Source organism: Polyergus mexicanus, unplaced genomic scaffold (assembly GCF_030449975.1).
Source record: "Polyergus mexicanus isolate NDT 795.1 unplaced genomic scaffold, iyPolMexi1.0 SCAF_9, whole genome shotgun sequence".
NCBI classification, from domain to species: Eukaryota; Metazoa; Arthropoda; class Insecta; order Hymenoptera; family Formicidae; genus Polyergus; species Polyergus mexicanus.
Window position 1 is genome coordinate 8186268 of NW_027223329.1, and position 25516 is coordinate 8211783.

Here is a 25516-nt window from a genome sequence, read left to right on the forward strand (position 1 = left end):
TATATATATAATCGATTACACTATTTAAATGAACTTGTAAATTTAATATCTTCTAAATTGTGATTGAAAGTAAATAGTGAAGTAAAGAGAGTTTTCCTACTCTCAAAGGAAATGAATGAAAATTGGCAACTGCCACACAAACTGTTGTGTATAGAAAACATTATGTACTTGAATTTTATGTTACCGAATATTTTTTATAAACACACCTATAATGTCGACACTGTTAATATATGATGGTGTCTGGTTTTTCAGTATTTCTCATTGAATGAGAATCTTTTTGGTAGATATTTTTATTGTGTATTTAATCTATTTAACCTTGTGTACATATAATGTAAAACATTATTTTTCTAGTCTACATATGTTTAATGTAATATGTCTCAAGAGAATTCGAATGTATAATAAATTATATGCAAAGTTTAATTGCTACAAGATTAATAAAATATTCTGGTATTTAAAAAAAAATACCTGTTCATTAAACATTATTCCAATAATCATTCTATTGAAATGCATCTATTTGATAACCACATTTATATTTTTTTTATCTTATGTTGACGCGAGAATAAAAATATGCATCTTTGAAAATTAAAGTTAGAAGTTAATCCTGAATCTGAATTCACACTTATTTCAATTTGATGTACTTCTTACCGAAATATGTTTTCCTGACAAATTTGACGGTTTTTTCCCAACTCTTATTATATGCAGAATGTTCAAAAAACTATTTTCGTTTTACTTTTCTCTTCAAAGTCAATACATATATCCGAAACAAACAGATATTTATTTTCTTTTTTATCATTTATCATTCTTTTAAATAATTATTTAATAGCAATGTTATACTGTATTTCGTGATTAGGATAGGATGACGAATAATGTAACATCATTATTTATCATCACTATTATTACATATGCTCAAGTATGTTAAACATATAACAATTGTCAATACAAATCATACTTAAGCTATATTCTTATTTACAATAGATTAAAACTATTTTAAAATTCAAAATATATAGAGATGATACATAGATTAGTATTTAAACAAAGTTTAAGTTTTAATATAAGAGTAGATTCTGCATAAATAGAGAATATCAATATCAATTAGATGACGAGTAATGTACAAAGTTTACGTCAATACAGAACATCACATTTGCTATAGATGACTGTCCAGCGCGATAATTCGTACTTACGAAAGTGCGCGTATAGGAGAGAAAATAAATGATTGAGCATAATTTTCATACTGTCTTTTATCTCTTACGGTCATTAGATCCACTGCGGCGAGAATGAGATCGACAGCTGTGGCTACCACTGCGAGAACGTTTTGATCTACAATAAAGCACATCAAAAATGTTTTGTTTTTTATAAGAAATAAAATATTTTCTGTTATATTCAATATGTTTAGATTAAATGAAGATAATTTTCTCAAATTCTCTCCATAAATTTGAACACTCTCTTCACTCTTTCTTAGCTTCAGATTTAAAATAATTAATTTTTTATTATTTACTGCGATCCTTATATTTCTCTATTTTTTATATAAATATATTTTCGTATTCCTTTTTTTTATTATCATGAAATATGTTTGTGTCGGATAGCTTTGTATTTTTTCAATATATATAAATGGATAATAATAATTGACATACCTTTTTCCACGACTGCGGCTACGAGATCGTGACTTTCTCTTGTCCCTGTCTCTGCGCTCTCGATCGCGATCACGCTCACGATCGCGGTCGCGATCACGATCCCGATCGCGCTCGCGATCACGGTCACGGTCGCGCTCACGGTCGCGTTCACGGTCGCGCTCACGGTCACGCTCGCGGTCTCTGTAGCCCAATCCTCCGCGATTCCGATCCCTATCACGATCCTTGTCACGATCCTCCCTGTCTCTGTCCCGTCTCCTGTCGAGCATGGACTCACGCTTTTCTTTACGCCTCTCCTCGACGGTCTTCTGAAGCTCCGCGAGCTTTTCGCGGATCTTGATGAAGCCGAGATGCAACTTTCCGCCGAAATGATCCGCCAGTCGTCTATCGTTGTCGTGTATGCCAAGATAGGCGCTGCACACCTCGCACACTCTTAGCTTTTGCTGCTGGTAACTTGATGCCGGCATGCTGTTTCGATACTCTTGTTCTGCCTCATTCTTCTTCTTACGCAACTCATCGATCTCGCCCATCAGCTTCATCGACTCCTCGACAAAACCTTCCTCCCCTAGCTGTTCGGCCTTGGCTAGTTTCTTACCAATTTCCTCGGCGAGTACATGGACATTGTTCGCCTTCGCTGCCACCTCCGCGCTCAGCTCCTCCTGCGTCTCCGCCAACCGTTGCTTGGCCTGTTCCGTACGACGATCGCAGTCAGCGATAAAATTTTGAAGATGTTCCATCGCCTAGAAAAAAAATTAAGAAAGACGCATTGAAATCTCAGTCACAACTACACGAATAAAAATTTTGATTGTCACTGCATGCAATGTATTGCATGCGATCATTATGTTTGATTTTAAAAAAACGCTGTCAGAGATATGATACATGATAATAGATTGAATATTATACAAAATTGTATGGAGTAATGTGGAATCATATTCAATGTTAAAACAAAACTATGTAAAATGATCACTTTTCTGTGTTAAAAACAAATAATTTTTTTTATTAAATTAAATAATTTATAATTCTGAAAATACACACAATCAAATACACTTACATCAATGTCGTAAAAGTGATCCCTCTTCTTTTGCGCCGCCTCATAGTCAGCCCGTAGGGCCAAGTCGTGAATCTGGGGGCATTCTCCCAGGTCCATGCGCTACGATTTACACAAATCAATCAGTATTAGATTACGTTTCTTCCGATCACGTATGCGGGTCTTATCGATTCTATGCGTATTATACGAGAGTTTAGACCCCTTTCTTCCCAAGTTTGTTTTAGCGAGTATACTTGACAAGAATATATATATAACATACTTGGTCGCGGTACCGCGACTGGAAATTAGCATGAATCGATAATCTAGGAGAGAGACAGAGATGATACATGACAAAAATTCTGAGAACTTATATCGCCTGTATCCTTAGGATAAGACGGTCCCAATAGGCTTTTATTAGTTTCTCTCATTTTACGTGAACTCGCGGAGAGACATCAGTTCGTCTTCCTACACGAGCTAGGATAGAATGTACAATAATGAAGCGATCCGATCGTCATTCGATCGCATATTATAAAGTAGGAAATGCAGTTTTTGTTTTACAGATAAATAGTTTGTTGTTTTCACTTACAGGGTGGCAACAGTTCTCCGCCTGACACGAGAATGCGATGGCAATGAAGCTATAATCAGCACACATCTTTTAAATTTTATAATGTTCACTTTTTTTTTCTACGAAAGAGAACTTACAGCCTATAATGATTTAATATACTATTTTACGTACGGCACACGAGAATCGTGTCTTACGTCTTATTGGCTGCTAAACGAATTTTTAGAATAGAAACTGATTCAATACGTACACATCCAATGGTTGTAGGAAATTTTTCTAATGGATCTGGCACTTGTACTAATCTCCACCTAATCTCTCTGCGTCATGCTACCTCTCGCATTTTCTCTTGCCGACACGTTTGGGCGTTGCAAATTGCCAAAGCTAAATATCGATTCCCGAAAACTTTTTTTTTTTTTTTTTATTCGATAAGAGTTTACGTTTTATTTACACACATCGCGCGACCCATAATTAAAAAAATCTACATCCCATTTAAAAATCTATACAAATATTTAATATTTTGCAACTTTTAAGCGGATAAATCGACGTAAGATTTAAATAATATAAACGAGTGAAAAAATGTTCGTTACGAGTTGATTTGCGAGAACGGACATACATACTTATTTCTTTTTTATATCTTTGCGACGCGAAATCGCGAGATAGGAATATCTTTTTTTTTTCTGATGCGAAAAAAAACTCACACGAAGAGAAATCGATAGCAATCGAACGCGAGTGGGTTCTTGGCAATTCGCAAATCTTACTTACAGATATCACTGCTTCATTTCCTGCATCCATTACTTCCACAGGATGATATATTTTTTTCTCACACACATTCTCAAAGTAAACTTCTCTTATTCCTACCTGCCGTAAACGGCATTATTAGTAAGAAGCGACATTAAGACATCGTCTCATGAATCAGCATGACGCTACTCACCGACTCACTGTTTACAGGCCTTTTCGGGGGTCTGGGAATTTATCATTCGGCATTACTCAGCCTCACCACCGTGTGGAAAAATCGGTAGAGGGGCTGAAGTAAAGCCCGCCCGCCTTTACGTCTCATATATCGAATTAATATATAGATATATATATATGTATATAGATATAAATATATAGATATGCATATATGTGTGTATGTATATCTAGTATTTGAATTATGGTAAAAAGGTAATCAAATTGTAGATGTAATACGTACGTCTTTTCAGTTTTCAGTACTTACAGTAACGCGCGTGTGAGAGTGACAAGTACAACACGGACATATGAGCGGACAATACTCGCAACAATATTGTACAATGGATCTGATTGGAATTGCTTTTTCCAGAGACTCTGGAAATAGAACTGTAGTTACGTTGACATTAGTGGATCTGCATATCAGTACACCTCTCGTTCGAGCGATTTGCCGTTAGTATTTTTCATCTTTATTTTCTCTTTTTTCTTTTTCATTTTTGCTTTTATTCTTTCTCTCTAATATCTCGTTTTTCATCTTAATGTTTTTCGTTATAGAAACTCTATCGCGAGACCTTCGGGGATATTCGCTATCTTTCACTGTTATGTTTACTTCCGAACTTTCACGTTCTAAGAGCGTTAAATCTTTTAATAAGTTTTGCTACGTGTCAAGAAGAAGAAAGAATAATTGCATCGACTGTTTTAAATTCGCAAGTTTAATATTTTATATTTTATCCGAAATCTGAGTCTGTGAAAACAATTTGCATCGATGGAGATTTAAAATGGTCTAGCCATCTTCCTTATTCAGGCTATGCACTTTAGTATTTATGTAAGATCTAATTAAAAAATTTTATCTTGACTGAAAAGATAAATGCAAGATACGTATACTTTGAAACAGATTTTATAATTGATAGAAATATAAAAGATGTCCTTCGTCCTCTGAAAGAAAAAAATATACTAATCAGAGATGATAAATCTGTGACTAAATAAATTAACAACTTTAAACTTTGTTATTTTCGTAGCAAAGAATCGTTCCGTAAACTTAATACGTATCTTCTAAAATCCTTCGACATCAATCAATGTCAACGACAGGCGACAGGCCTTCGAAACCTACATAAGTGCAGATACTTATGTAAATTCCGACATCTGCAGATGTCATTCAGAACAATTAATTGATTAAAGATTAAAAAGCAACTCTCCTTAGAGCAAGTGCTGGCACATTTCCCGAGTAAGAAACTTTCCTACATAAGTAGCTGTCTGAAAAGAGAGCAAGATGAGACAAAACTCTTTTTTCTATGTCCATCCTATAGTTTGTACAGACTATAACAAGCGTAGAACAGCTTGAGACAGACGGCGAAGATTTGTATATATATCGGAGCATCGATTTCGAAAATTTGAAATACAAGAAATAAAAGTAGTCTAGACAGCTACATATAGGAGAATTCCAGAGAAAGAGAGAGATATCGAACACCCCCGTGATCAATTCGCACAAGATGACACTGAAATGCGCGAAGCAGTATTTAGAGTATGTTACAGCTCGCAGATAATTAAAATATATTGTCATTTGATCAAAAGTGTTGCTCGATCGACCGCATATATGCACAATATTACGCGATTATATCTGCATCTATAAAAGTCACAGTTGTCTGTGGCTTCTTCCCCGATTGCGCTGCGAATGGCGGATTGCAATATCCTCGGTACATATATGTTAGATATATATGTGGAGATTCAACACGCGTTCCTGAAACTAGAACAGGCAAGATAATAATCTTGGCAGCTTGGAAGAGATATGGGACAGACTTTCCGTACGTACGGTATTTTGTTATACTTGCTCTAGCTACTTCCAAGCCGCATCAAATACATTGACTGTTCTAGGCCCAAAGATCTCGTACGTGTGTAATAGTATGATAAAAACGCCTGCCCCATGTTGCACTTCGACGGTATCCAGTGTGAATTGATCGTAATCAATTCCTGAGGTACGTGTCGATTACATTAAATAAGATAAAACAAATTTTCCTTTTCGGGCGCGCTTATTAAATAATTTCGCTTATTAAATTCTAACAAAGGATGTTCTTACGAGCTATAGATTCTTAAGTTACGGTACTAAACACACACACACACACACCAATTGGCACCGAGAGGAAAAATAAAAGCGCTAGCGAAAAATCTATCTCACCGTGTACGGATCTATCCATTCGACTACTCTAAGATTTATACAGTACTGAAAAATTTGACTTTCCAGTTTTTTACTAGGATACATGGCGTTTTAATAATATACACAAATATGTTTCGTCGAGTAAGAAATTATATAAATGGCTATATGGCTATATGTTCTTCAGCTTCTATGAAATGGCTAATTATTCTACAAATTTTTTACTTAATTTTAAATTAAGATACACTTCTGTATAATGTAAAACTATATCATATATATCGTGTAATGAGCATGTGTGTAATGTGAGATTAAACAAGTCAGTGTGCATCAGAGTTTATGATTGTGGTAGCAAAGTGATATATGAAGAGAGAGAAATATAGATATTACTTTTTATTATTAATTTAGTCATTAAATTGACGACGTCAAAAAGCAGACTTTATCATAATTAACTCCATCAGCAACAAAAAGCATATTTTCCAAAAGAATTTAGATGTAAATTAAAGAGATAATGTAACATACTAATGACTACTTTTAAAGACTTTACAATTCAATTATAATATGCAGACACAATTGCTGTAAAGTTGCATTATCATAAAGTACATTAAATTTAATATAATGCTTTATTTAAAACTAAAACATTGAGAAAAATTATTTTATTTATTTCACTTTTTATATTGTAATATATAGAATCATCCGCTCACACATTGCATATTAATTGTTTTGCATTTGAACAATATATAAAATCTATTTGGATTGGTGCTCATAGATTTTTTTATGTCTATTATACTTTGTTAAGTATCTATATGACAAAATAATCAAATCATTCACAATAATCATTTGCACATACTACTATTACACCTTCTTGTAATAGAATTAGTATGGTTACACGACTCTATATGCTATACTCAATGCTAGTTTTATTGATTATCTGTAGTTTTATTAATATCTACTGATGTAGCATAAATATTAAAAAGTTGTAATCAAAGATTATACAAACATATCAAATATTGAAGTAATTTCCTTATGCTTCATATTTATATCGTTGCATGATCATTTTGTCATTAATAATATTGCATCGATACAGAAGAATAATAGATTGAGCAATAAATCGTGTAACCAATGAGAGTTTGCAAAATAATAAAATAAATCTAAAAAAAGAGTGAAATTAATTATAATCACTGCAATAAAAAATATTAGAAATAAAACCATATATATGTACTTATATACAAGGTGCATTATCCTGCCCACAGTGCCAATGGTGTGTCATACGTGTTTGAAATCATTGCATCGAGAGATGATATACTCACCGTCGAGGATAGGATTTCATGGGGACAGCAGGCCAGCAAAAAACTCTTGCAGACCTTCGAGTCGGAGTATTTCACTTGAAATTTGTTATTCTCACCTAGAAACATAATCCAGATCATTAATGACATTTCAATAGTAGATATATATATATATATATACACACACATACACACATATCTATTATATATATACATGTACACAGGATAGCGCTATTACAACAAATATGGCTGCATTTGACCATCTTGCAATTATCAATTAAATTCGCGCGAAGATCTCCGCCATTCCGCCATCTCCGAAATAAATAACGTGTAGATTAGAATATGTACCATTTCGTCCGGTGCCCATTAACTGGTCGAGCATAGCTCGCATTTGATCGTGCGCCGTCATTTTTCCGAATGTAGCACAATCTCTCCGAAGAATACACGCACCATCAGAGTGCAACCGAATACGTTCCGCAACCACACCGTCCGGTACCGTCCGATGTCCTATGGAGAGTTCGAGACTTCGTCGAGTAATCGCTGCGTCACGGGTTTATCGACTGTAATGTCATTGCAAGGCGCGTTTCGATAAGAGTCGACGACGTGATTGGTCCTTGGATAGGAACTTTTGGGTAATTCAAATTCATTTCTGGGGACTCCGAAACTTTCTATTAAGCAACCAATACGATCACGCGACATGGATAGTGAAATAACCGCGAATTATTAATCTTCTGATTGGTCATTGAGCAGGGAGTCATGCATGTTTCGTCGATCTTTCGAATAGAACGTCTGCCATTTTGTCGGTACAGAAGCAGCCAGGAAATTTTTAATTGTCATAAATATAACGAAATCGAGATTGCGATATATTCTATAAGACTCTTGTAACTTTTGTCTTATTTACAATAAGCTCAAATTTTTATCTTCCTGACACATAAAATGTTTAAAATAAAAATTTGTTTTCAGAAAACATAAAAGAAGCATTTTTTATGCAGAGATATTTATGTATGTTAAATTAATTGTCAAAATTATAAAAATTAAATGAATTTATAAGTCTTAAAATCTTCATAATATTATCGATGAAGAAGGGGAGAGAGAGAGAGAGAGAGAGAGAGAGAGAGAGAGAGAGAGAGAGAGAGAGAGAAAGAGAGAGAATAGAGGATTTATGCCGACAAAGTTCCAACGGTATTTAAACCAGGGGGTGCTCGGTGGCTTCCACTCGCTAGAGTGCAATGACCGGCGGCCTCGAGAGACTTTAGATCTATCAAATTATATAGTATATCCATGTACAATATTCCTGTAAGTTCAAATTTAACCACATTTCTATGACCATCGTCAGCGTAATATTATCAAAAATACAAATTTTTCTTCAAATTGTAAACAAAAATTTCCGCGTAATAATTATTACGCACACAACTATATATAAAGACAAGGGTTGAAAATATTATGAAACTCTTCCTCTATATCTTCTTTCCATTTAATATTTTTTAATGAGACTAATTAAAATAATTTAATATATGATCTTAATAACTGAGTATATTTTTGTTATTTTTTATAACAGGCGAATCTTAATAGCAGACGACCGACATGCATCCTTTTGTTAATCGACCAAATATCTGACCTCGATTACGGCCGAATTGCATAATAGCTCCCGAAAATTTCTTAAGTCGAGTCAAGCCGAGCCACGCGATATTTGCGAACCGCGCGCAGAAACCGCATACAGAGAAAAGAGAGAGAGAGAGAGAGAGAGAGAGAGAGAGAGAGAGAGAGAGAGATATGCAACCGGTAGCGGAGGTGGTGGCGATGATGGTGGCGGTGGTAGAGAGACCAGAACTCCGCACTCTCGATCGTGACCTAAGAGCGAGCGAGTGAATACAGCGGGCAAATGTAAAAGCGAGACCGACAGATTAACTGATGCGGGGGAGGAGGAGGAAGAAGAAAGACCTCGGTACAGCAAGCGGGAGCAAGAGAAACCGAGGCGGCGAAGACGAAGTGGTAGTAGGTGGACGATGAAGGAGGTGATGGTGGTGAAGCAGAAGGAGGAGGTGGTGGCGATGTTGGTGGTGGTAGGAGAACCAGCCTCCGCCAGTCTATCCACGTGTTCAGTGTAGTAGCGCGTTATGACCCGGATGTTAGATCGTAACCGCAGTTTCGCGAGTACCTGCCGACCCGGATGTCCTCCCGCTCGCTGTCCACCGGTGATAGACTACTGATGTCTTCCTGGCCACCGAAATATGTTCAATCGGTAAGTTACAGCCGCAGGACCAGCATCCTTCTCCTCGTTGCCGTCCTGATTAAAATTGTCACCCGGTACTTTGGCAAGGACCACCCGCTTCGAATATACAATGCGTCGCGTTAAAGATCACCCCGAAGAGTCCCCCGCGTTGTCTTTTGACTGACAAAAACTATTACGATTAGAAAAGAGAGATTTGATTGAATGGAAAACCTCTCGATCGTTGCTAGTCCTCGCGATTCGGGGGTGAGTTTACTCTTTCACGATCATCTAAATACATAATGGGTATCTCGAAGGATACGTAGTTAAAGTATGACATGCCGTAATACTGAATGTGGATTTAGTGGGTGCTACCAGCGATCTTTCGCGCGCGAAAATCAGATGCGTCGTATGGCGCGTCACGCACGTGTCGTACACGCGTGCAGCAGCAAATGACAGTAACGTCAGTGTGTGCTTGAAGGATAGATGCGAGCAAGTCTACGAAAGGCGCCAGCAAATTACGAAGGGACCTGATAAACGCCGAAATTGCGAATCTACGTGACTTGCTGCCGTTGCCGCCCTCGACACGTCAGAGGCTTTCCCAGCTGCAGCTTATGGCCTTGGTCTGCGTGTTCCTGCGAAAAGCCAATTACTTTCAGCAAGGTACGTGAATGGCAAACTTGCATGCGACTTTAAATCTTGAAGCTTTGTATGTGTGTGTGTGTGTGTGTGTATATATACTTCAACGTTACGAGAAACTTTCCCCTGCGTGCTAGAAATCTTCATGAAAGTAGTTGTTCAAAAATTCAATTTGGGATGTCAAAAATGAAATACGTGTATATACGTATGTTTACGCTACCGAGAGTTTCCAAAGTTCTGAGTTATAAATACGAGAACTTTGCAGCGGTTTGAAATATTAGCTTCAGTTGTTGAATATTATGCATAATTTTCTCATACATGACGCGTAAAAAGTAAGATAAATCACTAATAATAAAATAGCTACAAGAGATAGTTTATTAAATATTAGTGTTAGACGTAATAAAAAATATTGATGAAACATTTCCATACGATAGTTTTTAAAGAACGATTAAGTCTCTCGAAAATTTGACTCGAATTGTTCGCGCATATGATAATGTCGAGGAAATTGTCCAACGCGTGATATGATACACGCATAAGTTGCGTTCCGCCGTGTTATAACTTGTTGCTCCATAAAATAAGGAATGACGATAGGCGATAAAGCGAGTCCATCGCGGTATCGCGATTACTATATCTTTACTGTAATTCATATCCATCGGCCGAGACTTCAATGCCGGCAAGCGCGCGCTCGTGCCATGCAATTCATCGCGTCTGTACTCTGATATTTCACAGAGAGCGCATTCGTACTATACTATACGTAATGATTGGGACACATTGTACAGACCGTAACGAAATACGTGGAATAGACAAATTAGCATAATTCCATATTGTAGTATATAGGAATATTAATAGAATTTTCTACAATAATTAAGAATACATGGATTTCTTGGCAAGTCAGCATTGAAATATAACAAGCCAAATAATAAACGCAATGAACTTTGTGATCATTATTAATAATTAAACATTATTAATATCTACTTTTTCTGTTATGTTGATAAAAAATTAAAGTTAAAGTTATTAAGATTATATCAATGGTAAGTAAAAATCTTGTTTGAGTTTTGTCTTAATGCAATATGAGAAAGAGAGAGATAGGGAGGAAGGGAGGCAGATAAAACATACTGTTGGCACACGGTTGCAAAAGAAAGCATCGTTGTTGCTAAATATATCACGGAAGTTTCGAGATAATCCCTACGATACAAATTCGTTCGTGAGAAACGGTTACAATTTTTTATCAACACGCTTAATGCTTTAATGCTTTATTTGTATGTTTATTCCGATTATTCGGTCCATTCTAAAGAAAGCATCGCCTTATGGTAATAATAAAATCTATAAAAAGGCAGAGATTGCAAAATGTGTGTTGTCCCATCTATTCTATAAATTTAATTCGCCTGATATCAAGAATATTCGACAATATCGAGAATTTCTTGTATTATATCATCATCAATTAAATGCTCTAATCCAAATTTGGAGAATCCAAATCTTCTCCGCGGTTTTTGAGATCTCCTCGAGATATCCGCTCGCTTCATCGTCGTAATCGGCCGGTGATCCGCGTTCAAACAATCCGCGCGAAGGAGAATTTCTATTCGGTCGCGCGGGGGTCTTTCGGGTAACCCGGCTGTGAGGGCTTCTCGTAGACACAGAGAGAAAGAGAAAGACGGCGGGGAAAACGCGGTAAACGCGGTGGGTACCAATAACGAGAGAGGAGATCCTCAAGAGAGAGGAGAGGAGAGAAGAGAAGAGGCGAGGCGAGCTGAGTCGAGCGCAAAGCAAAGCGAGGCGAAGCGATGTAAGAAGGCAAGATCGGCCGGCGCGCGTTCAAACTCAGCGAAGTCTAAGCGCGAGTTCCGGGTGATCCGCTGACCTGTCGGCCTTTGCAACAACACTCTCACGCTCCTGTAACCCACACTCCTCCCCCTCCTCTCTCTCTCTCTCTCTCTCTCTCTCTCTTTGTCTCTTTCTCTTTCTACAGTTTCTTCTCTTCGCCGCCCGCCTTGGCCTCCCTTCCTCTCTCTCGCGCGTTCTTCTTCTCCGCTCTCCTCTCCGCCATCCTCGTCACCCTGTCCTCCCCCTTTCTAGCTATCCCTCTTTCTCTCTCTCTTTCTCTTATTTTTTTCTCTCTCTCACGCTCATTGTCTCGCGGTGTATATCGGATACTATAGTCTCATGTAGCGCCGTTAGAGAGTAAACGCTGCCGTGCTGCATTAGCATACGCATTTTTCCTTACCCTTCTCCCTCTTCCTTTCGTTCGCAGGTACATACCTCTTTCCCCTTTACTTTTTCGAGAAACCCCCGAGCAAGAAGGGTGGTGAACGCGCGAAAAAGCACGAGATTGAAAAATGGATATTTTTTTCCTTCTCTCTCTTCTCTCGCGATCCTCTCCGTTGGAAGACCATCGCAAACGATTAAGGCTCGAGATATAATGAAGCATAAAAACAGCATGTGAGGAATCCAATACTCTGGTATCTCGATCACATCTGCAAAATATAAATTATATTTCTAGGATATCGATCGGGGGCGGCTGAAAACAACTTTTTTATAGTCACGATAGACTGTCGGGTGTTATCGAATGCGTTTGCACGTTTTCACATTGCGTAAAATAAAAATAAAAGTAACGATTCGCGGCTATCAACACTTTTGCCGGCAGTAAACCCACATTATGATTATGCATCGATAACGATTTATCTTTTCCTTCGGCGGATAATATATTACGTTGTTGCTTTTTTTTTTCAAACAAATTTTGTACCAACAACGAACTATACGATTATAATTTATTTATAATAAATTATAATTTATTTTTTTACACGTCACACGTTTAATTTTTCAGCTTTGATCTGTTTATTTTTCAGCGCTGAAAAACTACCCGTCCGAGTCCTCCAATATTCCAACACCCAACATAGGGTTCTCAAAAGTAATTTTGTTTTCAGTTCACTTATACTAATCATTTCTAATTACTTTTTTCTTTTTTTGACATCATTATATCTTTACATTAGTTTGATATTTATTACAAACCTTTCTTACGATCCATCCGTGGAATTATAATCCGTGCATCTTTTTCAGGCAATGTCCGGCTTTATCATGATGATGACGCAGCAGGGAAAATTGTTGTACATATCAGAAAACGCAGCGGATTATCTCGGGCATTCTATGGTAAAATAATTTCATTAATAATAATTCAATGTAAAATAATTATGCAATAATAATGTAACCGGATAATGGCGCGTAAAGGCGACATTCTCGAAAAGTGAACGTTATTCGCTACATTTAAAAAACGAATCGCGATAAAATAAAAGATTTTCAGGAGGACTTACTCATCCACGGAGACAGCGTATACGACGTAATCGACAAGCAAGATCATTTAATTGTACAAAATCAATTATCCAGAAACAGTCCAATTCCGAGTGACAGGAGGTTGTTTCTCTGTCGAATCAACGTGTCGAGAAATTCTCGCAGGCAGCTACGATTCGGCGATCAAAAGGTGATGAAAGTAATCGCCGATTATTCTGACATTATTCATTTTTTGCAAATACCACATTATTCGCTTCTCACTATAGGTAGTCCTTGTAGAGGGTCACTTCCTGCCATTTGTGCCTGTTTGCAATCGTAACGAATTCGTCTTCCTGGCTTCCTGCACTCCGGTGGTCTTACCGGAGACACGAGAGAGCATCGTCCAAGGCGCGACCAATATCTTTACCACGATTCACTCGATGGACATGAAGTACCTGCACATCGATAAAACGTAACATTTAATATCGGCATTAATATGAGAAAATTAGATTGTTTGCAAGGTCCGCTTTTTTCTTGAAAATCTTTTGTTTCTTTTTTGCAGCGCGGAAAGCCATCTGGAGTATACTCGTGCTGAATTGCTCAACATATCCTGGTACAATCTGCTTCATTGGGATTCCATAAGAACCGCTTACTGTAAACATCAAACCGGTATGCATGTTAAAAACAATTCCTTTGACAATAGAAAAAGAATAAAAATTTTTCCGCATAAAAAATTACAAAACAATGGTTAAAAGAGCATATTTTATTTTTCTTAAAAATTAAATTTTTTTTTACTTAATTCATAATTTTAGTTATACAGTCTGATCAAGAGCGATCTACTACCGCTCTGCTGAAGCTGCAGAGTCGTTCTGGGAGGTGGTTCTGGGTGCATTGCGTGCTGCAGGTCAAGGATACTTCCGACGAGTGCCAACATCCTATTATCGTTTGCACGAATCAAGTGCTCACGTATGTTTATGGTTGTTTATGTATAATTATCCTTTTCAATATCTCTATTTACTAAACTATTAAATTTAATATCGAATTAATTAATTAATTAATAATTTAATTTACGTAATATATTATTTCAATTATATCATACACATACATATATAAACATACATGCATAAATAATTACAGCGACAAGGAGGCGGAAGTAATGCGCTCCAGTTCGTGGCTGTACCAATATTCTTCTCAGACAAAATTCACCTACGGACTCTGTCCCGGCGGCCAAGGTCGCAGCATTGCGTATCCTTCCGCGGGACAGACTGTTAATCAAACTCAAGAATACCATCGGGCGTATTCCAACGATACTGATGCCCAGCATTCACCATCCCTTAATCCGGACCGGTCCGAAACGGAATCGCACATGGCCTCGAAGAGCGCACAACCGATGGATTATCCCGGCAGGCGACTGTTGCGAGATGACACTGAACCGGTGGACATGTCGATAAGCAGTGCGGAGCAACACGAAGGTAGAAGCATGCAGGCTGCGGTCGCCGATCATCATCATCAGCAGCAGCACACTCTAGACGATACGGTCAGATACCACCATAAACAGTATCATAAGAGCTCGCTGCATCTGGCTGGCTATCGGGCCAAGTTCGTACAGTGCCACGGCGGACAATACGTCGGCGGCGGCTGCGCGGATGTGTTGTCGATGCCCGGCACCAAGTATTATCTTACCGACCTCGACCGGGACTATTGTTGCGGTCCGGAACGCAGCGGCAGCCTGCACGGCAAGCGTCCGCCGACGAAAGCGCTAATTGCGCCATCGACGCCGTCATTGACGGCCGAATCGGCGGCGCCGCCGCCGCCGGACACTGTCTCTCTGGAGAATTGGGGTGCCAGTCCGGTCTGGTCGGACGCGTTGCAGAGGGTGCCAGACATGGTGCATCAGGAACTCAGTCCATATATCACCACGCCGACTACTCCGGTCAACACGCCCGATTCCGACACCCTCGGCCACTCGGAGGCGCCTATCTTTAATTTTGACTGGGCCGGCACCGAGCAACATGTACCCAACTTGAAAATCACCTTTCACCGCGGTAGCGTCACGACCACTACCGCCAATCATCCCATCATCCAGCCTAGAAAGCCGCATCAGGACACGGTACAACCCATTACGCTACAGTTACCACGTAGAAAGGGACAATCCGCGGAGAACGACAGCAAGGATTTCTCGAAATGAGCAAAGGGTAGAGGAATGTAGTGTAAAAGCTTAAAGAATGTCAAAGATATCGATTAGTTTCTTAATAAAACAAAAATTCATATAAAAATCTAGAAAAGAAATTAGAGAAGAAAATAAAATATAGGACTCATCTAAAGGGATCCAAATCGAGAGGATCGAATGCGAAGACAAAAAAGATGTTCGGACACAGCGCCATACTCTCTCTCTTTTTAACACATAATTTTTGTCACAGACAACGGAGTATATTCTTCCAAATTCTCTATCGGTATCGCATTACACAATTTTCTACACGCTCGCGTTCGTCTTTTGTATCTTTTCTTTTTTTTTAATCTTCTTCATCACTGTCTCTTTGACGTCTTATACATTTTACTCTCGAATCGTAAATTCTTCATTAATATAAAACACGTATATAAACATAGACTGATTACATCGGTGTTTACAATAATCTACGATTAAAAAAAGGTCGTACATCGTTTCGTTTATCTCCGGTATACGCTTTTATGCGAGAACATTCGTTTTGAGATAAATAGCACGCATCGTATGCGTATATATATATATATTCCAAGTGTATATATATTTATATATATATAACTATATGTATGAGTGTGCAGTGTCGTAAGAGGATACCCAGGTACATGCGCTATATACGTGTTTGAGATTTCTTTTGAAAAATACCTAAATCTCTTACATCTTGACACACGATCGTGAAATATATTCGCTTTGTACATTTTAATGCATTTTCGTCGAAGGAAAGTTTTTTTTTCTTTTTCTTACGCACAACGTGTATGTTGTGTGTTATTACGTCTCGACACGATATTACAGAAATACGTAAATAAAGAAGAGAGGCAGTTAATCATCGTAGCATAGTGCACACGTAGCAGTTTCCACCAGTCCTTCTCTGTTGTATTTTATTAAACTATTATCGACATTTCAATCGGAGGTCCAGTACGGAGCTCAGAAATCCATCGTCTATAAATACGCGTGCAATTTGTTAACTTAATCGCGACTAATGCGCTCCATGATACGCACATGTTTATAGATATAATAAATATCGAAATTAATATTGTGCGAAGTGTATCTCCAATGCAAAGCTAAACTTTAAAAATAGGCTCTGCTATGGAAATAAATAATTAAAAAATTTACACGCGAGAGCATAGATCGAGGTGTGAACACTTTTTTACATACTTGAGAATAACTTTTCCTTCGATCTTCTTATTGCGCGAAGACAAATTGTAGAATGTATCCTCAAACTGTTACGTTATTTCTGACACTCCTCGAGGAACGTGAATTCTTATGTAACACAAGAGAGATAACACACATCTTATACTCTCTCATATATTCCTTATTTAACATTGTAAGTTTTTGCCATGCTAAAATTGCCATATTAATAATCTTACATTTTAGCATTTACTTTCCGAGGAATATGTAATAAATATTCTAATGTAATTTGTACCGCGCGAAAGAAAAATGAATCCTATTTTTTAGACAAGATTCTCAATCGTTTGATTACATTACTCCTCAAAAATAATCAATCCCTTTGATATAAAATCCCGGACTCCTATATAAATTCCGATTTTTTATTCGAACTGTATTAAAATGTCGAGCTATGAATGTGTCGAATTTTATAAAGAGTATCAATTACACAACTCCTTACCACGATAAGTTTCCTCAGACATTTCAGTGTTCTCACAAATTCGCGATAGATACGCGCTATAAGCCTAACAAAAAAATCTGCAAAAATCTATAATCGATAATCGCTTCCGCGCGCTCACGAAAAAACACGAATGCAACAGAAACGTTTTCTCACGTGTACAATGCGTTTATCGTTTGCGTTTTAGATTCGCGGGAGGTAATTCGCATCACACGATCGAGATCGAATCGCGCGTGCGGAATCAACTATAAAGGTAAAAAAATATCACCGCGAATCCTATTCGCGTTACTCCTTTTCCTCCGTATGCTCGGCAACGTGTTCAAAAATGCCGGAAAACGCGAGAAATTATACAGATACACGTCTTCCTAAAGTGTTTCTACGCGTGAGACACATCTTCCCGCGTACCGTTATCCTTTCGCTATAAATATACATATATATTTATATATTAACAAACGTGATAATTGCTTGTATAACACATCTCGATTATATATTATCAAACGTCTCTTTCTTTAACTTTTCTTTGACATTTATGAGAGGAAGAATGCTTTTAAATTCGTTATCATTTATCATAATATAAAAGAGACACATTGGCGTCGTTTGTTTGTCGCACATATTGAAAGAAACAGAAGTCGTGTATAATTTATCGGTGCAATCGCTCGCGTAACGATTCTTAAATCGATCAGTGCAAATCCTCGTATCAAAAGTACTCGAATAATGAATCGAAATTATACGTCGATTAATTGTACTCGATTAATTACGTAACTGACGACACGCAATTATATCATTACGTCCACCTGATGTACCTAGGTTCATTCGTGATTAACGTTACTCGATGTGTAAATGACGTCATCGAGTTCCTTTCTCGCTGAGATACGAATATACCGGGTGAAGTGTATCGAAAATCTCGAATTATTATACGCAGAATGATAAATGACCGAGAAAAGATGCGTAAAGATTTTCGACAACGCATCCGTAAATGCGTATCCCCTTCACGAGTACTTTTCGCGACACTGCACCGTGTGTATATGTGTAATATTAATCGCGCGCGAAAGTGCGTGTTTAGTGTGCGTGGGGTATTTTGTACAAAGGTGCAAACGCACGCGCGCGCGTGCCGACGCGTACATAGGAACGTCGCTTGAGCAGGAGCGATTATGTTTCTCGCTTTGAGTAGTGATAAGTTACGCAAAGTTTTCAGAGAGACGAAAAAATATTTTCAGGTTCATTTCACGCGGGATATTTCCAAGATATTTTTAGAAAATGGCAATAAATTTTACATAGACTAAATTATGATTAGTTTCAACATTCATTGGAAACATGATTCGTGAAAAAGAAATTGCGCAAAATAACAAGAGTACACATGTATTAAAAAAAAAAATTGTGTATTCTTTTATTGTAATATATATCAAATATTCAATTAGGAGAATGATTGCTCGAAATTGATCGAAATGAGGAGCTCGCAGTCTTGATGGTCAATTATAGGCATGTCGGCGCGCGTACGATTGACTTTGATTACTTTACGAGCCTTCGATCGCTAAAGTCGTGTATCGCTCGTCGACACAGTGCTCTTATTTTATTTGTTTTATTTAATTTCATTTTTTTATATATTAACTATACTTCTTCGGTATCATTTCTTAAGTAGCCTCGAAAGTGCGCTCTACAACGTTCCTCCCTTTCTGCCTCCATCTCTCCGTCAATCTTTCTATTTCTCACCGTATAATCTTGGTATAATCTTTTAAAGCTTCGTTTGGCACGTATAATTAGAATGTTATTTTTAGTTTTACGGAAGAATTCGATTTAGCGTTAATCTCTCTTTCGTTTCACCTAATCGCTAATTATCCTCCCGTATTCTTCGCTGGCCGTGCCAGCCGTCGTCTATATCACCCCCATCGTTCCCTCCCCGCATTATTACATTTAAACACATTCATTTACAGTTTTACACTTCGCTACGTCGTAAAATTTACATCGAGTGTTTACATCGCCCGTCGCGGCTCCGCACGACATACAGAGATATATCATCTCATTATTCTTTCGATATTTTTTTACTTAAATAGGTTCTTGTGCGACTTAGCTTTTTTTTTTCTTCGTGTCTAAACCCCCGTTGCTATTCGCCATCGTCTTCCATCTTCCTGTTGCCGAAAGGGAAATCTCTCGGCAGCGGGGCGATACTTCCGGACGACGGTGGCGAACCGTACCGGGGGACATCGGTACGCCCGGATATACTGAGTATACCGGACACATGATGTAATTCCGAATGCGCGACTCGCGTAGGGTTCGCGCAATTCGGAGAGATATTAATGAACATTATATTCATGGCAGTATCCACGTCGCGTTACTTCTTGCGAAACTCGGAGACCGGAGCTGCGTGTGTTTTAACTAGTGCGTTGACGGCCGGCTCGCGCTTCCTCTCGCGACGCAAACAGATCCCCCTTTTTCTTTCCGCGATCTCGCGGAATTTTTTTCCAATTTTTCTTAATCTCCCGATAGAAAACCAATATAGTATCATATGATGTTATTGCATTTCCGGGGAGAAAACCCGAATCGAAGGCTTCCGATAGAATCGCTCAAAGTTTTGAACAAAATCGAGGTGAGTATCCTTGGTTTCTCGGAGAAGTCTACGACCCCAAAAAAGATTAAGAACCACTGCAGTATATTAAGAATTCACGTGACCCGTTATAGGCGATCGATATCGGTATTAGTCGAAATTCGATATTATCCGCGAAAATATCATGAACAAACAAACCGTTCTTACATGAATAGAACAAGAAGGACCCGCTCACGTCGACCGGTGTGTCATATCGTTAACCCCCCAACGAGGAGACATATTTTAATCAACATCAATGTAATTGTACAGTAACGCAATTATATTAGAGAGAGAAAGAGTATTAAAACTTCAAAATGTTACACATCGAGGGATAACCGGATTATTAACGTAATCGTATCGATGATTAATAAATTTCCATTGAAAAATAGCGCCTGACCTGCGCGAAAATGATAGAAATGCGGTCATCAAGGGGTTAATCTCTCTCGTTATAGTGATTCAATATCACACGGGAGAAAAAAAACACATCTGAGAAAAATTCGGAGTCAGTTTTTCTACGTGGCAAAAGTGCACAAGTGATCGATCGGAGATCGCGCGCGATCCGGCGATCAAGACTCGAAAGATGCGCGACCCGAACGTACTCGAACAACGTCGATAGGAACAGGATGATTTGGCAGTCGCGAGCGCCAAATTCATTCGCGGCAGTTCGCCGGTCTCCTCGCTTCCGTTTCTTCATGCGCTCTGAGAAATGCGCAAAAAGGAGGAAAAGTAAACGGTAATATAATAATAATAATAATGCAGCATTGAGTATGTATATATATGAGTGTATGTATGTGCGCGCGTGTATGTATATGTGCGCGAACGCGCGGTCATCGACTTCCAATTCTGCGGGATATGGAAGCGCGCGGAGAGGATTGAACCGATGCGAAAAGATTGAAGCACGCATCGGTTACTGATATCATCCTCGGTCGACCGCGGTGCCGCGATTCCTGCTGTGCCACTTACACTTGAAAATTCTCACGTAGGTTCTGCGGAAGGCCGCGTTGCACAGTGCGTAGCACATCGGATTCACAGTACTATTGATGTAGCAAAGGTAATAAAAAAAGTCCCACAGCTCTTGTGGTATGTACCACGAGCAGGCGGTGATAGACTTGAGGAGTACCAAGATGTTGTACGGGGTCCACGTGATGATGAACGCGAGCAGAATCGCCGACAGCGTTTTCGCGGCCTTACGATCGGCCTTTTTCTCCTGCAGTTTCTTCTTCTTCTTGTTTGGTGGCTTGTTCAGTATACCCTTGCCCGTCACCAATGTCTTAGGTATGTTTTTCGCGTTTAACGGTATTCTGATATCCGGCATCTGCGATGGCCTCCTCATCATCGTCGACGGGCTCGGTCCGCCGCCGAGACGTAAAACTTTGCCAGCAGTGCCGACAGTGAGGCCGCCAGCGCCGCTACTACCACCGTCATCCTCACTGTCCTCTATCATGCTGTGCAACTGGATCGACATAGACTCGTCGTGAATCATCTTTATACTCGGCCCCTCGCTGTACTTGCCGCCGTTACTCGGTAATTTGATTAGAATCGTATAAACCTGGAAAAAGGCAGAGACATGCGGGTATTATCGATTCTTGAATAGTCCGTTCCAGCGATTTAATCGTAAGATAATAGAATTAAGATAATAGAATAATAATAATTGAGAAGAATTATAATTTTTTTAGTAGCCATATGCGCGATATTAATTTTTTTAGATAAAAGGACAATACAATTGTGTCGCTTTTTTAAATATATAATACTGATGTGTGTCGCAAGCTTTAATTTTCGAATAGGAGCATTACGTACGGAATCGCTGGAGATAGTCTTGAGATCGGGCGGCCGCATCGGCCTTTTGTACTCGTGCTGAGCTGCAACCTTGTCCAGGGCGATTCCCGTAGCCTGTATCGCGCTGAGGGAGGGACATCGCGATACTGTGCTGGGAAGCGGCGTCTCGGCTGATAGCGGCGTGAGCGTGTCCTCGTAGCCGGGCCCGGTACGGCTACTCTCCGGTCCTGCGATATCCTCGTCGTCGTCGTCCTCCTCCCGCCCGCTATGCCACCACGCGATGCACCACATCTTCAGCCAGGTCCAGGAGAACGGCCTATACTGCTTGTCCGAAAACGAAAACGATTAGATTGTAATCTGAGCGACAATGATTAAACCAACGTCGGCGGACGTAATTTTACGCCTTGTAATAATACAAAATTAATTGTGCATTTTTCAAATTGACAATGAAAATGTAAAGAGAGATATAAGATGCTATGAAATAATGAATATGAATTTTTAATTGTACAAAGACTGCACGCAAATAAAAAGTTTTGATTTTTTATAGCGCTTCTAAGGAAATAGGTACGACGGAAAAACATTACTTACGTTTTTGTATTGCGGATAGTGTTTATCAATGTAGGAAACGGCAATGTGCGTGGCGTGCGAGACGTCTTCACCGGTACTCGACTCGCTTCGCTGTCTTCTACCATCCTCCATATCTAAAGCCTCATCGCTATATGGAAAATGTCACAATAAGCACATTTCAAATCGCAATGGTCCTTTCGACTTCGCGATATTTGAAAAAAAAACACTAATTATCGCATTGCCGAAAAGAATGTTCATTATGTTGATTTGCTAAAAAATATTTTTATCAATATTAAGATTAAACGTATAGAAAACATCGAAATAAATAACGTAATCTGTAACTATACCAAACGATTCACAAAATTCCAACGAGTATCAAAATCAAACGAATAGAAAATATTAAAGTAACAAAAAAGGAGAGAGAGAGGCATTTAATTTGAGGTATTCCATTTAATATTCAAAAGGGTAAGAAACGTGTGGGTGAGTAAAATAATATCGTAATATAAAAAAAAAAAATGAATAATTTAACCGCTATACTTCTTAACCGCTCATTAACTGGTGCATCTCTGTGTTACATCAAATCAGAGCTAAGGGGGGAGGTCAATCCTCCACGTGGAGCAATGCGTTACCATTTCTCTTGTGCAGGGGTTTCGATTGCGTTTTTTTTGGTGACGTGCTGACGACAAGTTCGGAGGGAGAAACAATTGAAAGCGTTAGTTACCACCTCGAGTTGCTGCGCTTGCTCGCGTCTTGCTTGCCGGCCTGCAAGTTTGGCAGATCCTTCTGCCTTTTCTCCGTCTCTTTCCAGATCCGCCAGTACAGGATTATCATTATCATGACAGGAACATAAAACGCGGCGATGGCCGTGCCGAAGGTGATGTAGTGGTTCGTCTCGATGAATTGGATATAGCACGCGGTCTTTGGCACGGTTCTTTGACCCTCGATGTACGGCCACGCGTAGATCCAGGGTGGCCAAAGAAGCAACGATATACCCCAAGCGGATCCTGGCGGAAACGGTTTAACGAATATTAATTCTGCGTGATTTTATACATTGAAGCATATTAAATATACCGCGATTCATCATATAATAAAATTTCATTGAAATAAAATTTAAGGGAATAATATAAAAATCATCGCAAAATACGACTAAAAATATGACTAGCATATATAAATTATTTCATATGGCATATTTCACTGTATATAAATCGTGACACTCACCGATCATGACGGCGGCTTTGGTAGTCGTTCTCCTGGCTCGATAGGTGAGCGGCCGCGTGACGGAGAAGTATCTGTCGAAGCTGATGATGAGCAGATTAAGGACCGACGCGTTGCTCGCGAGATAATCGAGGGCGAGCCATGTGTCGCACACGTGGGGCCCGAGCGGCCAGTAACCGAGCACCGTGTACAGCGTGAAGAGGGGCATAGAGATTAGGCCGATCGCAAAGTCGGCCACCGCCAGGCTGAAGAGGAAATAGTTGGAGATCGTCTGCAGCTGCTTGTCGATTTTAAACGATATCATGACCATTATGTTGCCGACGACTGTGATGAGACTGAGGAAGACGGCGATCACCACTATCATTGCACGCTCCCATACCGCGTACTGATGAGGCTCACCGCCGCAATCGAGACCGTTGCTGGCGTTGTAGCTGTCATTGCTGGATATCTCCACCATTGGAGTAACGTTCATGTCTGACGGACTATCTCTCACCTTCTCTCTGTCTCTCTCTTTCTCTCTCTCTTTATATCGTTTCCGAAAAATCGCGTCTTACCTATCCTCGTTCCGGTGCTCCGCGACCGAAATGGTTCGCGCGGGCGATCGCGCGTCTTCTGCTACTCTCGCGAACGATGCTTCGCGTTTCCCGCTGTACTCTGATCTTGGGGGCACCCCTCTGCGAAACCCACCTCACTCTCGCTCGCCCTTTACCATGCGCGCGTTCGCCCACGCGCTCGTTCGCGCGCGCGCACGCCCGCCCGCCCGCACGCACGCACGCACGCACGTACGTACGCACGCACGTACGCGCGAACGCGCGAACGCCACGCTTCCGGTCCTTCTTGTCGGGATACCGGGATCCGGTGTACAGCGTTTTCACCGATACTACCGTCACGATCTCTTTTCTTCTCCTTTTCCGTTTCTTCGTCTTCGTCCTCGTCCTCCTCGTCCCCCTCGTCCTCCTCGTCCTCCTCCTCCTCTTCGTTCTCCACCTCCGTCGTCGTCGTGCTCTCGCTAGGTGGAAAGTAGTGTCAACTACATCCCACACTTGCTCCTCTGGGCGGAGACATCGAGTCTACGAGCAAAGATAGAGTTGATATAATGAAAAATCATATAATAATTATGACAGTAAGATATATATAGCGGAATTATATTAACGCGCGATTGCAGTTAATATTTATTTTTTACCGATATTTAATATATATATGTATATTTTATTTTCTTCCCGATAGATTTATTTAAATCGATGTTTATTTAACAAAGAATTTAAAATGGAGCATCGAAAGCTGTGTGAGACGATTACAGAAATACTTCCATGTATCTATTTCTGTACGATGATAAATTAATGAATACATTATATATCTGCGCAATTTAATTCTTATTTAAAAGAAGAAATAGTCTCCGCATCCTTTTGAATTAATTTCTCGCGACACAGCTGTCTGTGATCTCGACACACAAGTGCTCGCATTTTGTTTCGCTCGACGGACGAGCCGTCTTAATCCTCGATCCGCCATCAGAGCGCACGCCGAGAGGCACTCTAGCGGTAATAAAGAAGAAAAAAAGAAGGAAAAGGAAGAAGAGAAAGAATTCTTTTGTCGTACTTTGGCACGACAGGTAAGCCGTGAAAAGCGCAACCGATGCCGCGAGGCTTCCACTCCGTTTCCACCGCTGGATGCGTGCAAAAGACGCGCCTTTTCCCCTAAATCGCATCTACTTTGTCTTTAACGAGCTACTTATTCGCTCCTCTCGTAAACAAGACGTGACATATACGTAAGAACTAAAAAAGGAAAAAAAGTACCGTCATCCCGCATTAAGCGAGTACTCTGCGTTGATACCACTGCTT

The 25516-nt window shown here is 39.5% G+C and overlaps 3 protein-coding genes and 1 long non-coding RNA gene across 19 annotated transcripts in view; 1 reads left to right on the forward strand and 3 right to left on the reverse strand.

Annotated features, from left to right (window-relative positions):
* Positions 1–948: 948 nt before the first annotated feature.
* On the reverse strand, positions 949–8109 carry LOC138936185 (putative RNA-binding protein Luc7-like 2). Of its 7 annotated transcripts, none has more exons than XM_070301363.1 (6): positions 7616–7706; positions 4149–4549; positions 2936–4071; positions 2680–2778; positions 1632–2368; positions 949–1317 (listed from the first exon to the last, which is right to left on the reverse strand). In XM_070301363.1, the coding sequence occupies exons 3-6, from the start codon at positions 3002–3004 to the stop codon at positions 1239–1241; spliced, it is 984 nt and encodes a 327-aa protein (XP_070157464.1). In that variant the 5' UTR covers positions 3005–4071; positions 4149–4549; positions 7616–7706; the 3' UTR covers positions 949–1238. The 7 variants fall into 7 exon arrangements, with proteins under 7 accessions (XP_070157464.1, XP_070157463.1, XP_070157462.1 ...); XM_070301362.1 differs by having other exon boundaries at positions 2936–4075; XM_070301361.1 differs by having other exon boundaries at positions 2936–3129; positions 3242–4549.
* Positions 8110–9707: 1598 nt separating this feature from the next.
* On the forward strand, positions 9708–15928 carry Dysf (neuronal PAS domain protein dysfusion). Its single transcript, XM_070301371.1, has 9 exons — positions 9708–9833; positions 10282–10463; positions 13283–13344; positions 13494–13583; positions 13735–13911; positions 13988–14172; positions 14263–14369; positions 14513–14666; positions 14838–15928. Exons 1-9 carry the CDS (start codon positions 9823–9825, stop codon positions 15886–15888), a joined length of 2019 nt encoding a protein of 672 aa, XP_070157472.1. The 5' UTR covers positions 9708–9822; the 3' UTR covers positions 15889–15928.
* LOC138936190 (uncharacterized) lies at positions 10335–13573 on the reverse strand. Its single transcript, XR_011447351.1, has 3 exons — positions 13446–13573; positions 12696–12910; positions 10335–10435 (listed from the first exon to the last, which is right to left on the reverse strand). It is a non-coding gene; the product is annotated as an uncharacterized lncRNA (long non-coding RNA).
* A 70-nt stretch (positions 15929–15998) lies between the features above and the next one.
* The window catches only part of Machr-a (muscarinic Acetylcholine Receptor, A-type), a 20595-nt gene continuing 11077 nt past the window's right edge, over positions 15999–25516 (reverse strand). For 9 of the 10 annotated variants that reach the window (XM_070301345.1, XM_070301344.1, XM_070301343.1 and 6 more), the window contains exons 3-7: positions 23682–24748; positions 23185–23467; positions 22485–22611; positions 21918–22217; positions 15999–21669 (exon numbers count right to left, since the gene is read on the reverse strand). In XM_070301345.1, the coding sequence (XP_070157446.1) occupies positions 21037–21669; positions 21918–22217; positions 22485–22611; positions 23185–23467; positions 23682–24150 (1812 nt within the window). In that variant the 5' untranslated portion in view covers positions 24151–24748 and the 3' untranslated portion in view covers positions 15999–21036. The remainder of the gene's footprint in view (positions 21670–21917; positions 22218–22484; positions 22612–23184; positions 23468–23681; positions 24749–25516) is intronic. The other variant, XM_070301346.1, reaches the window with a different exon arrangement.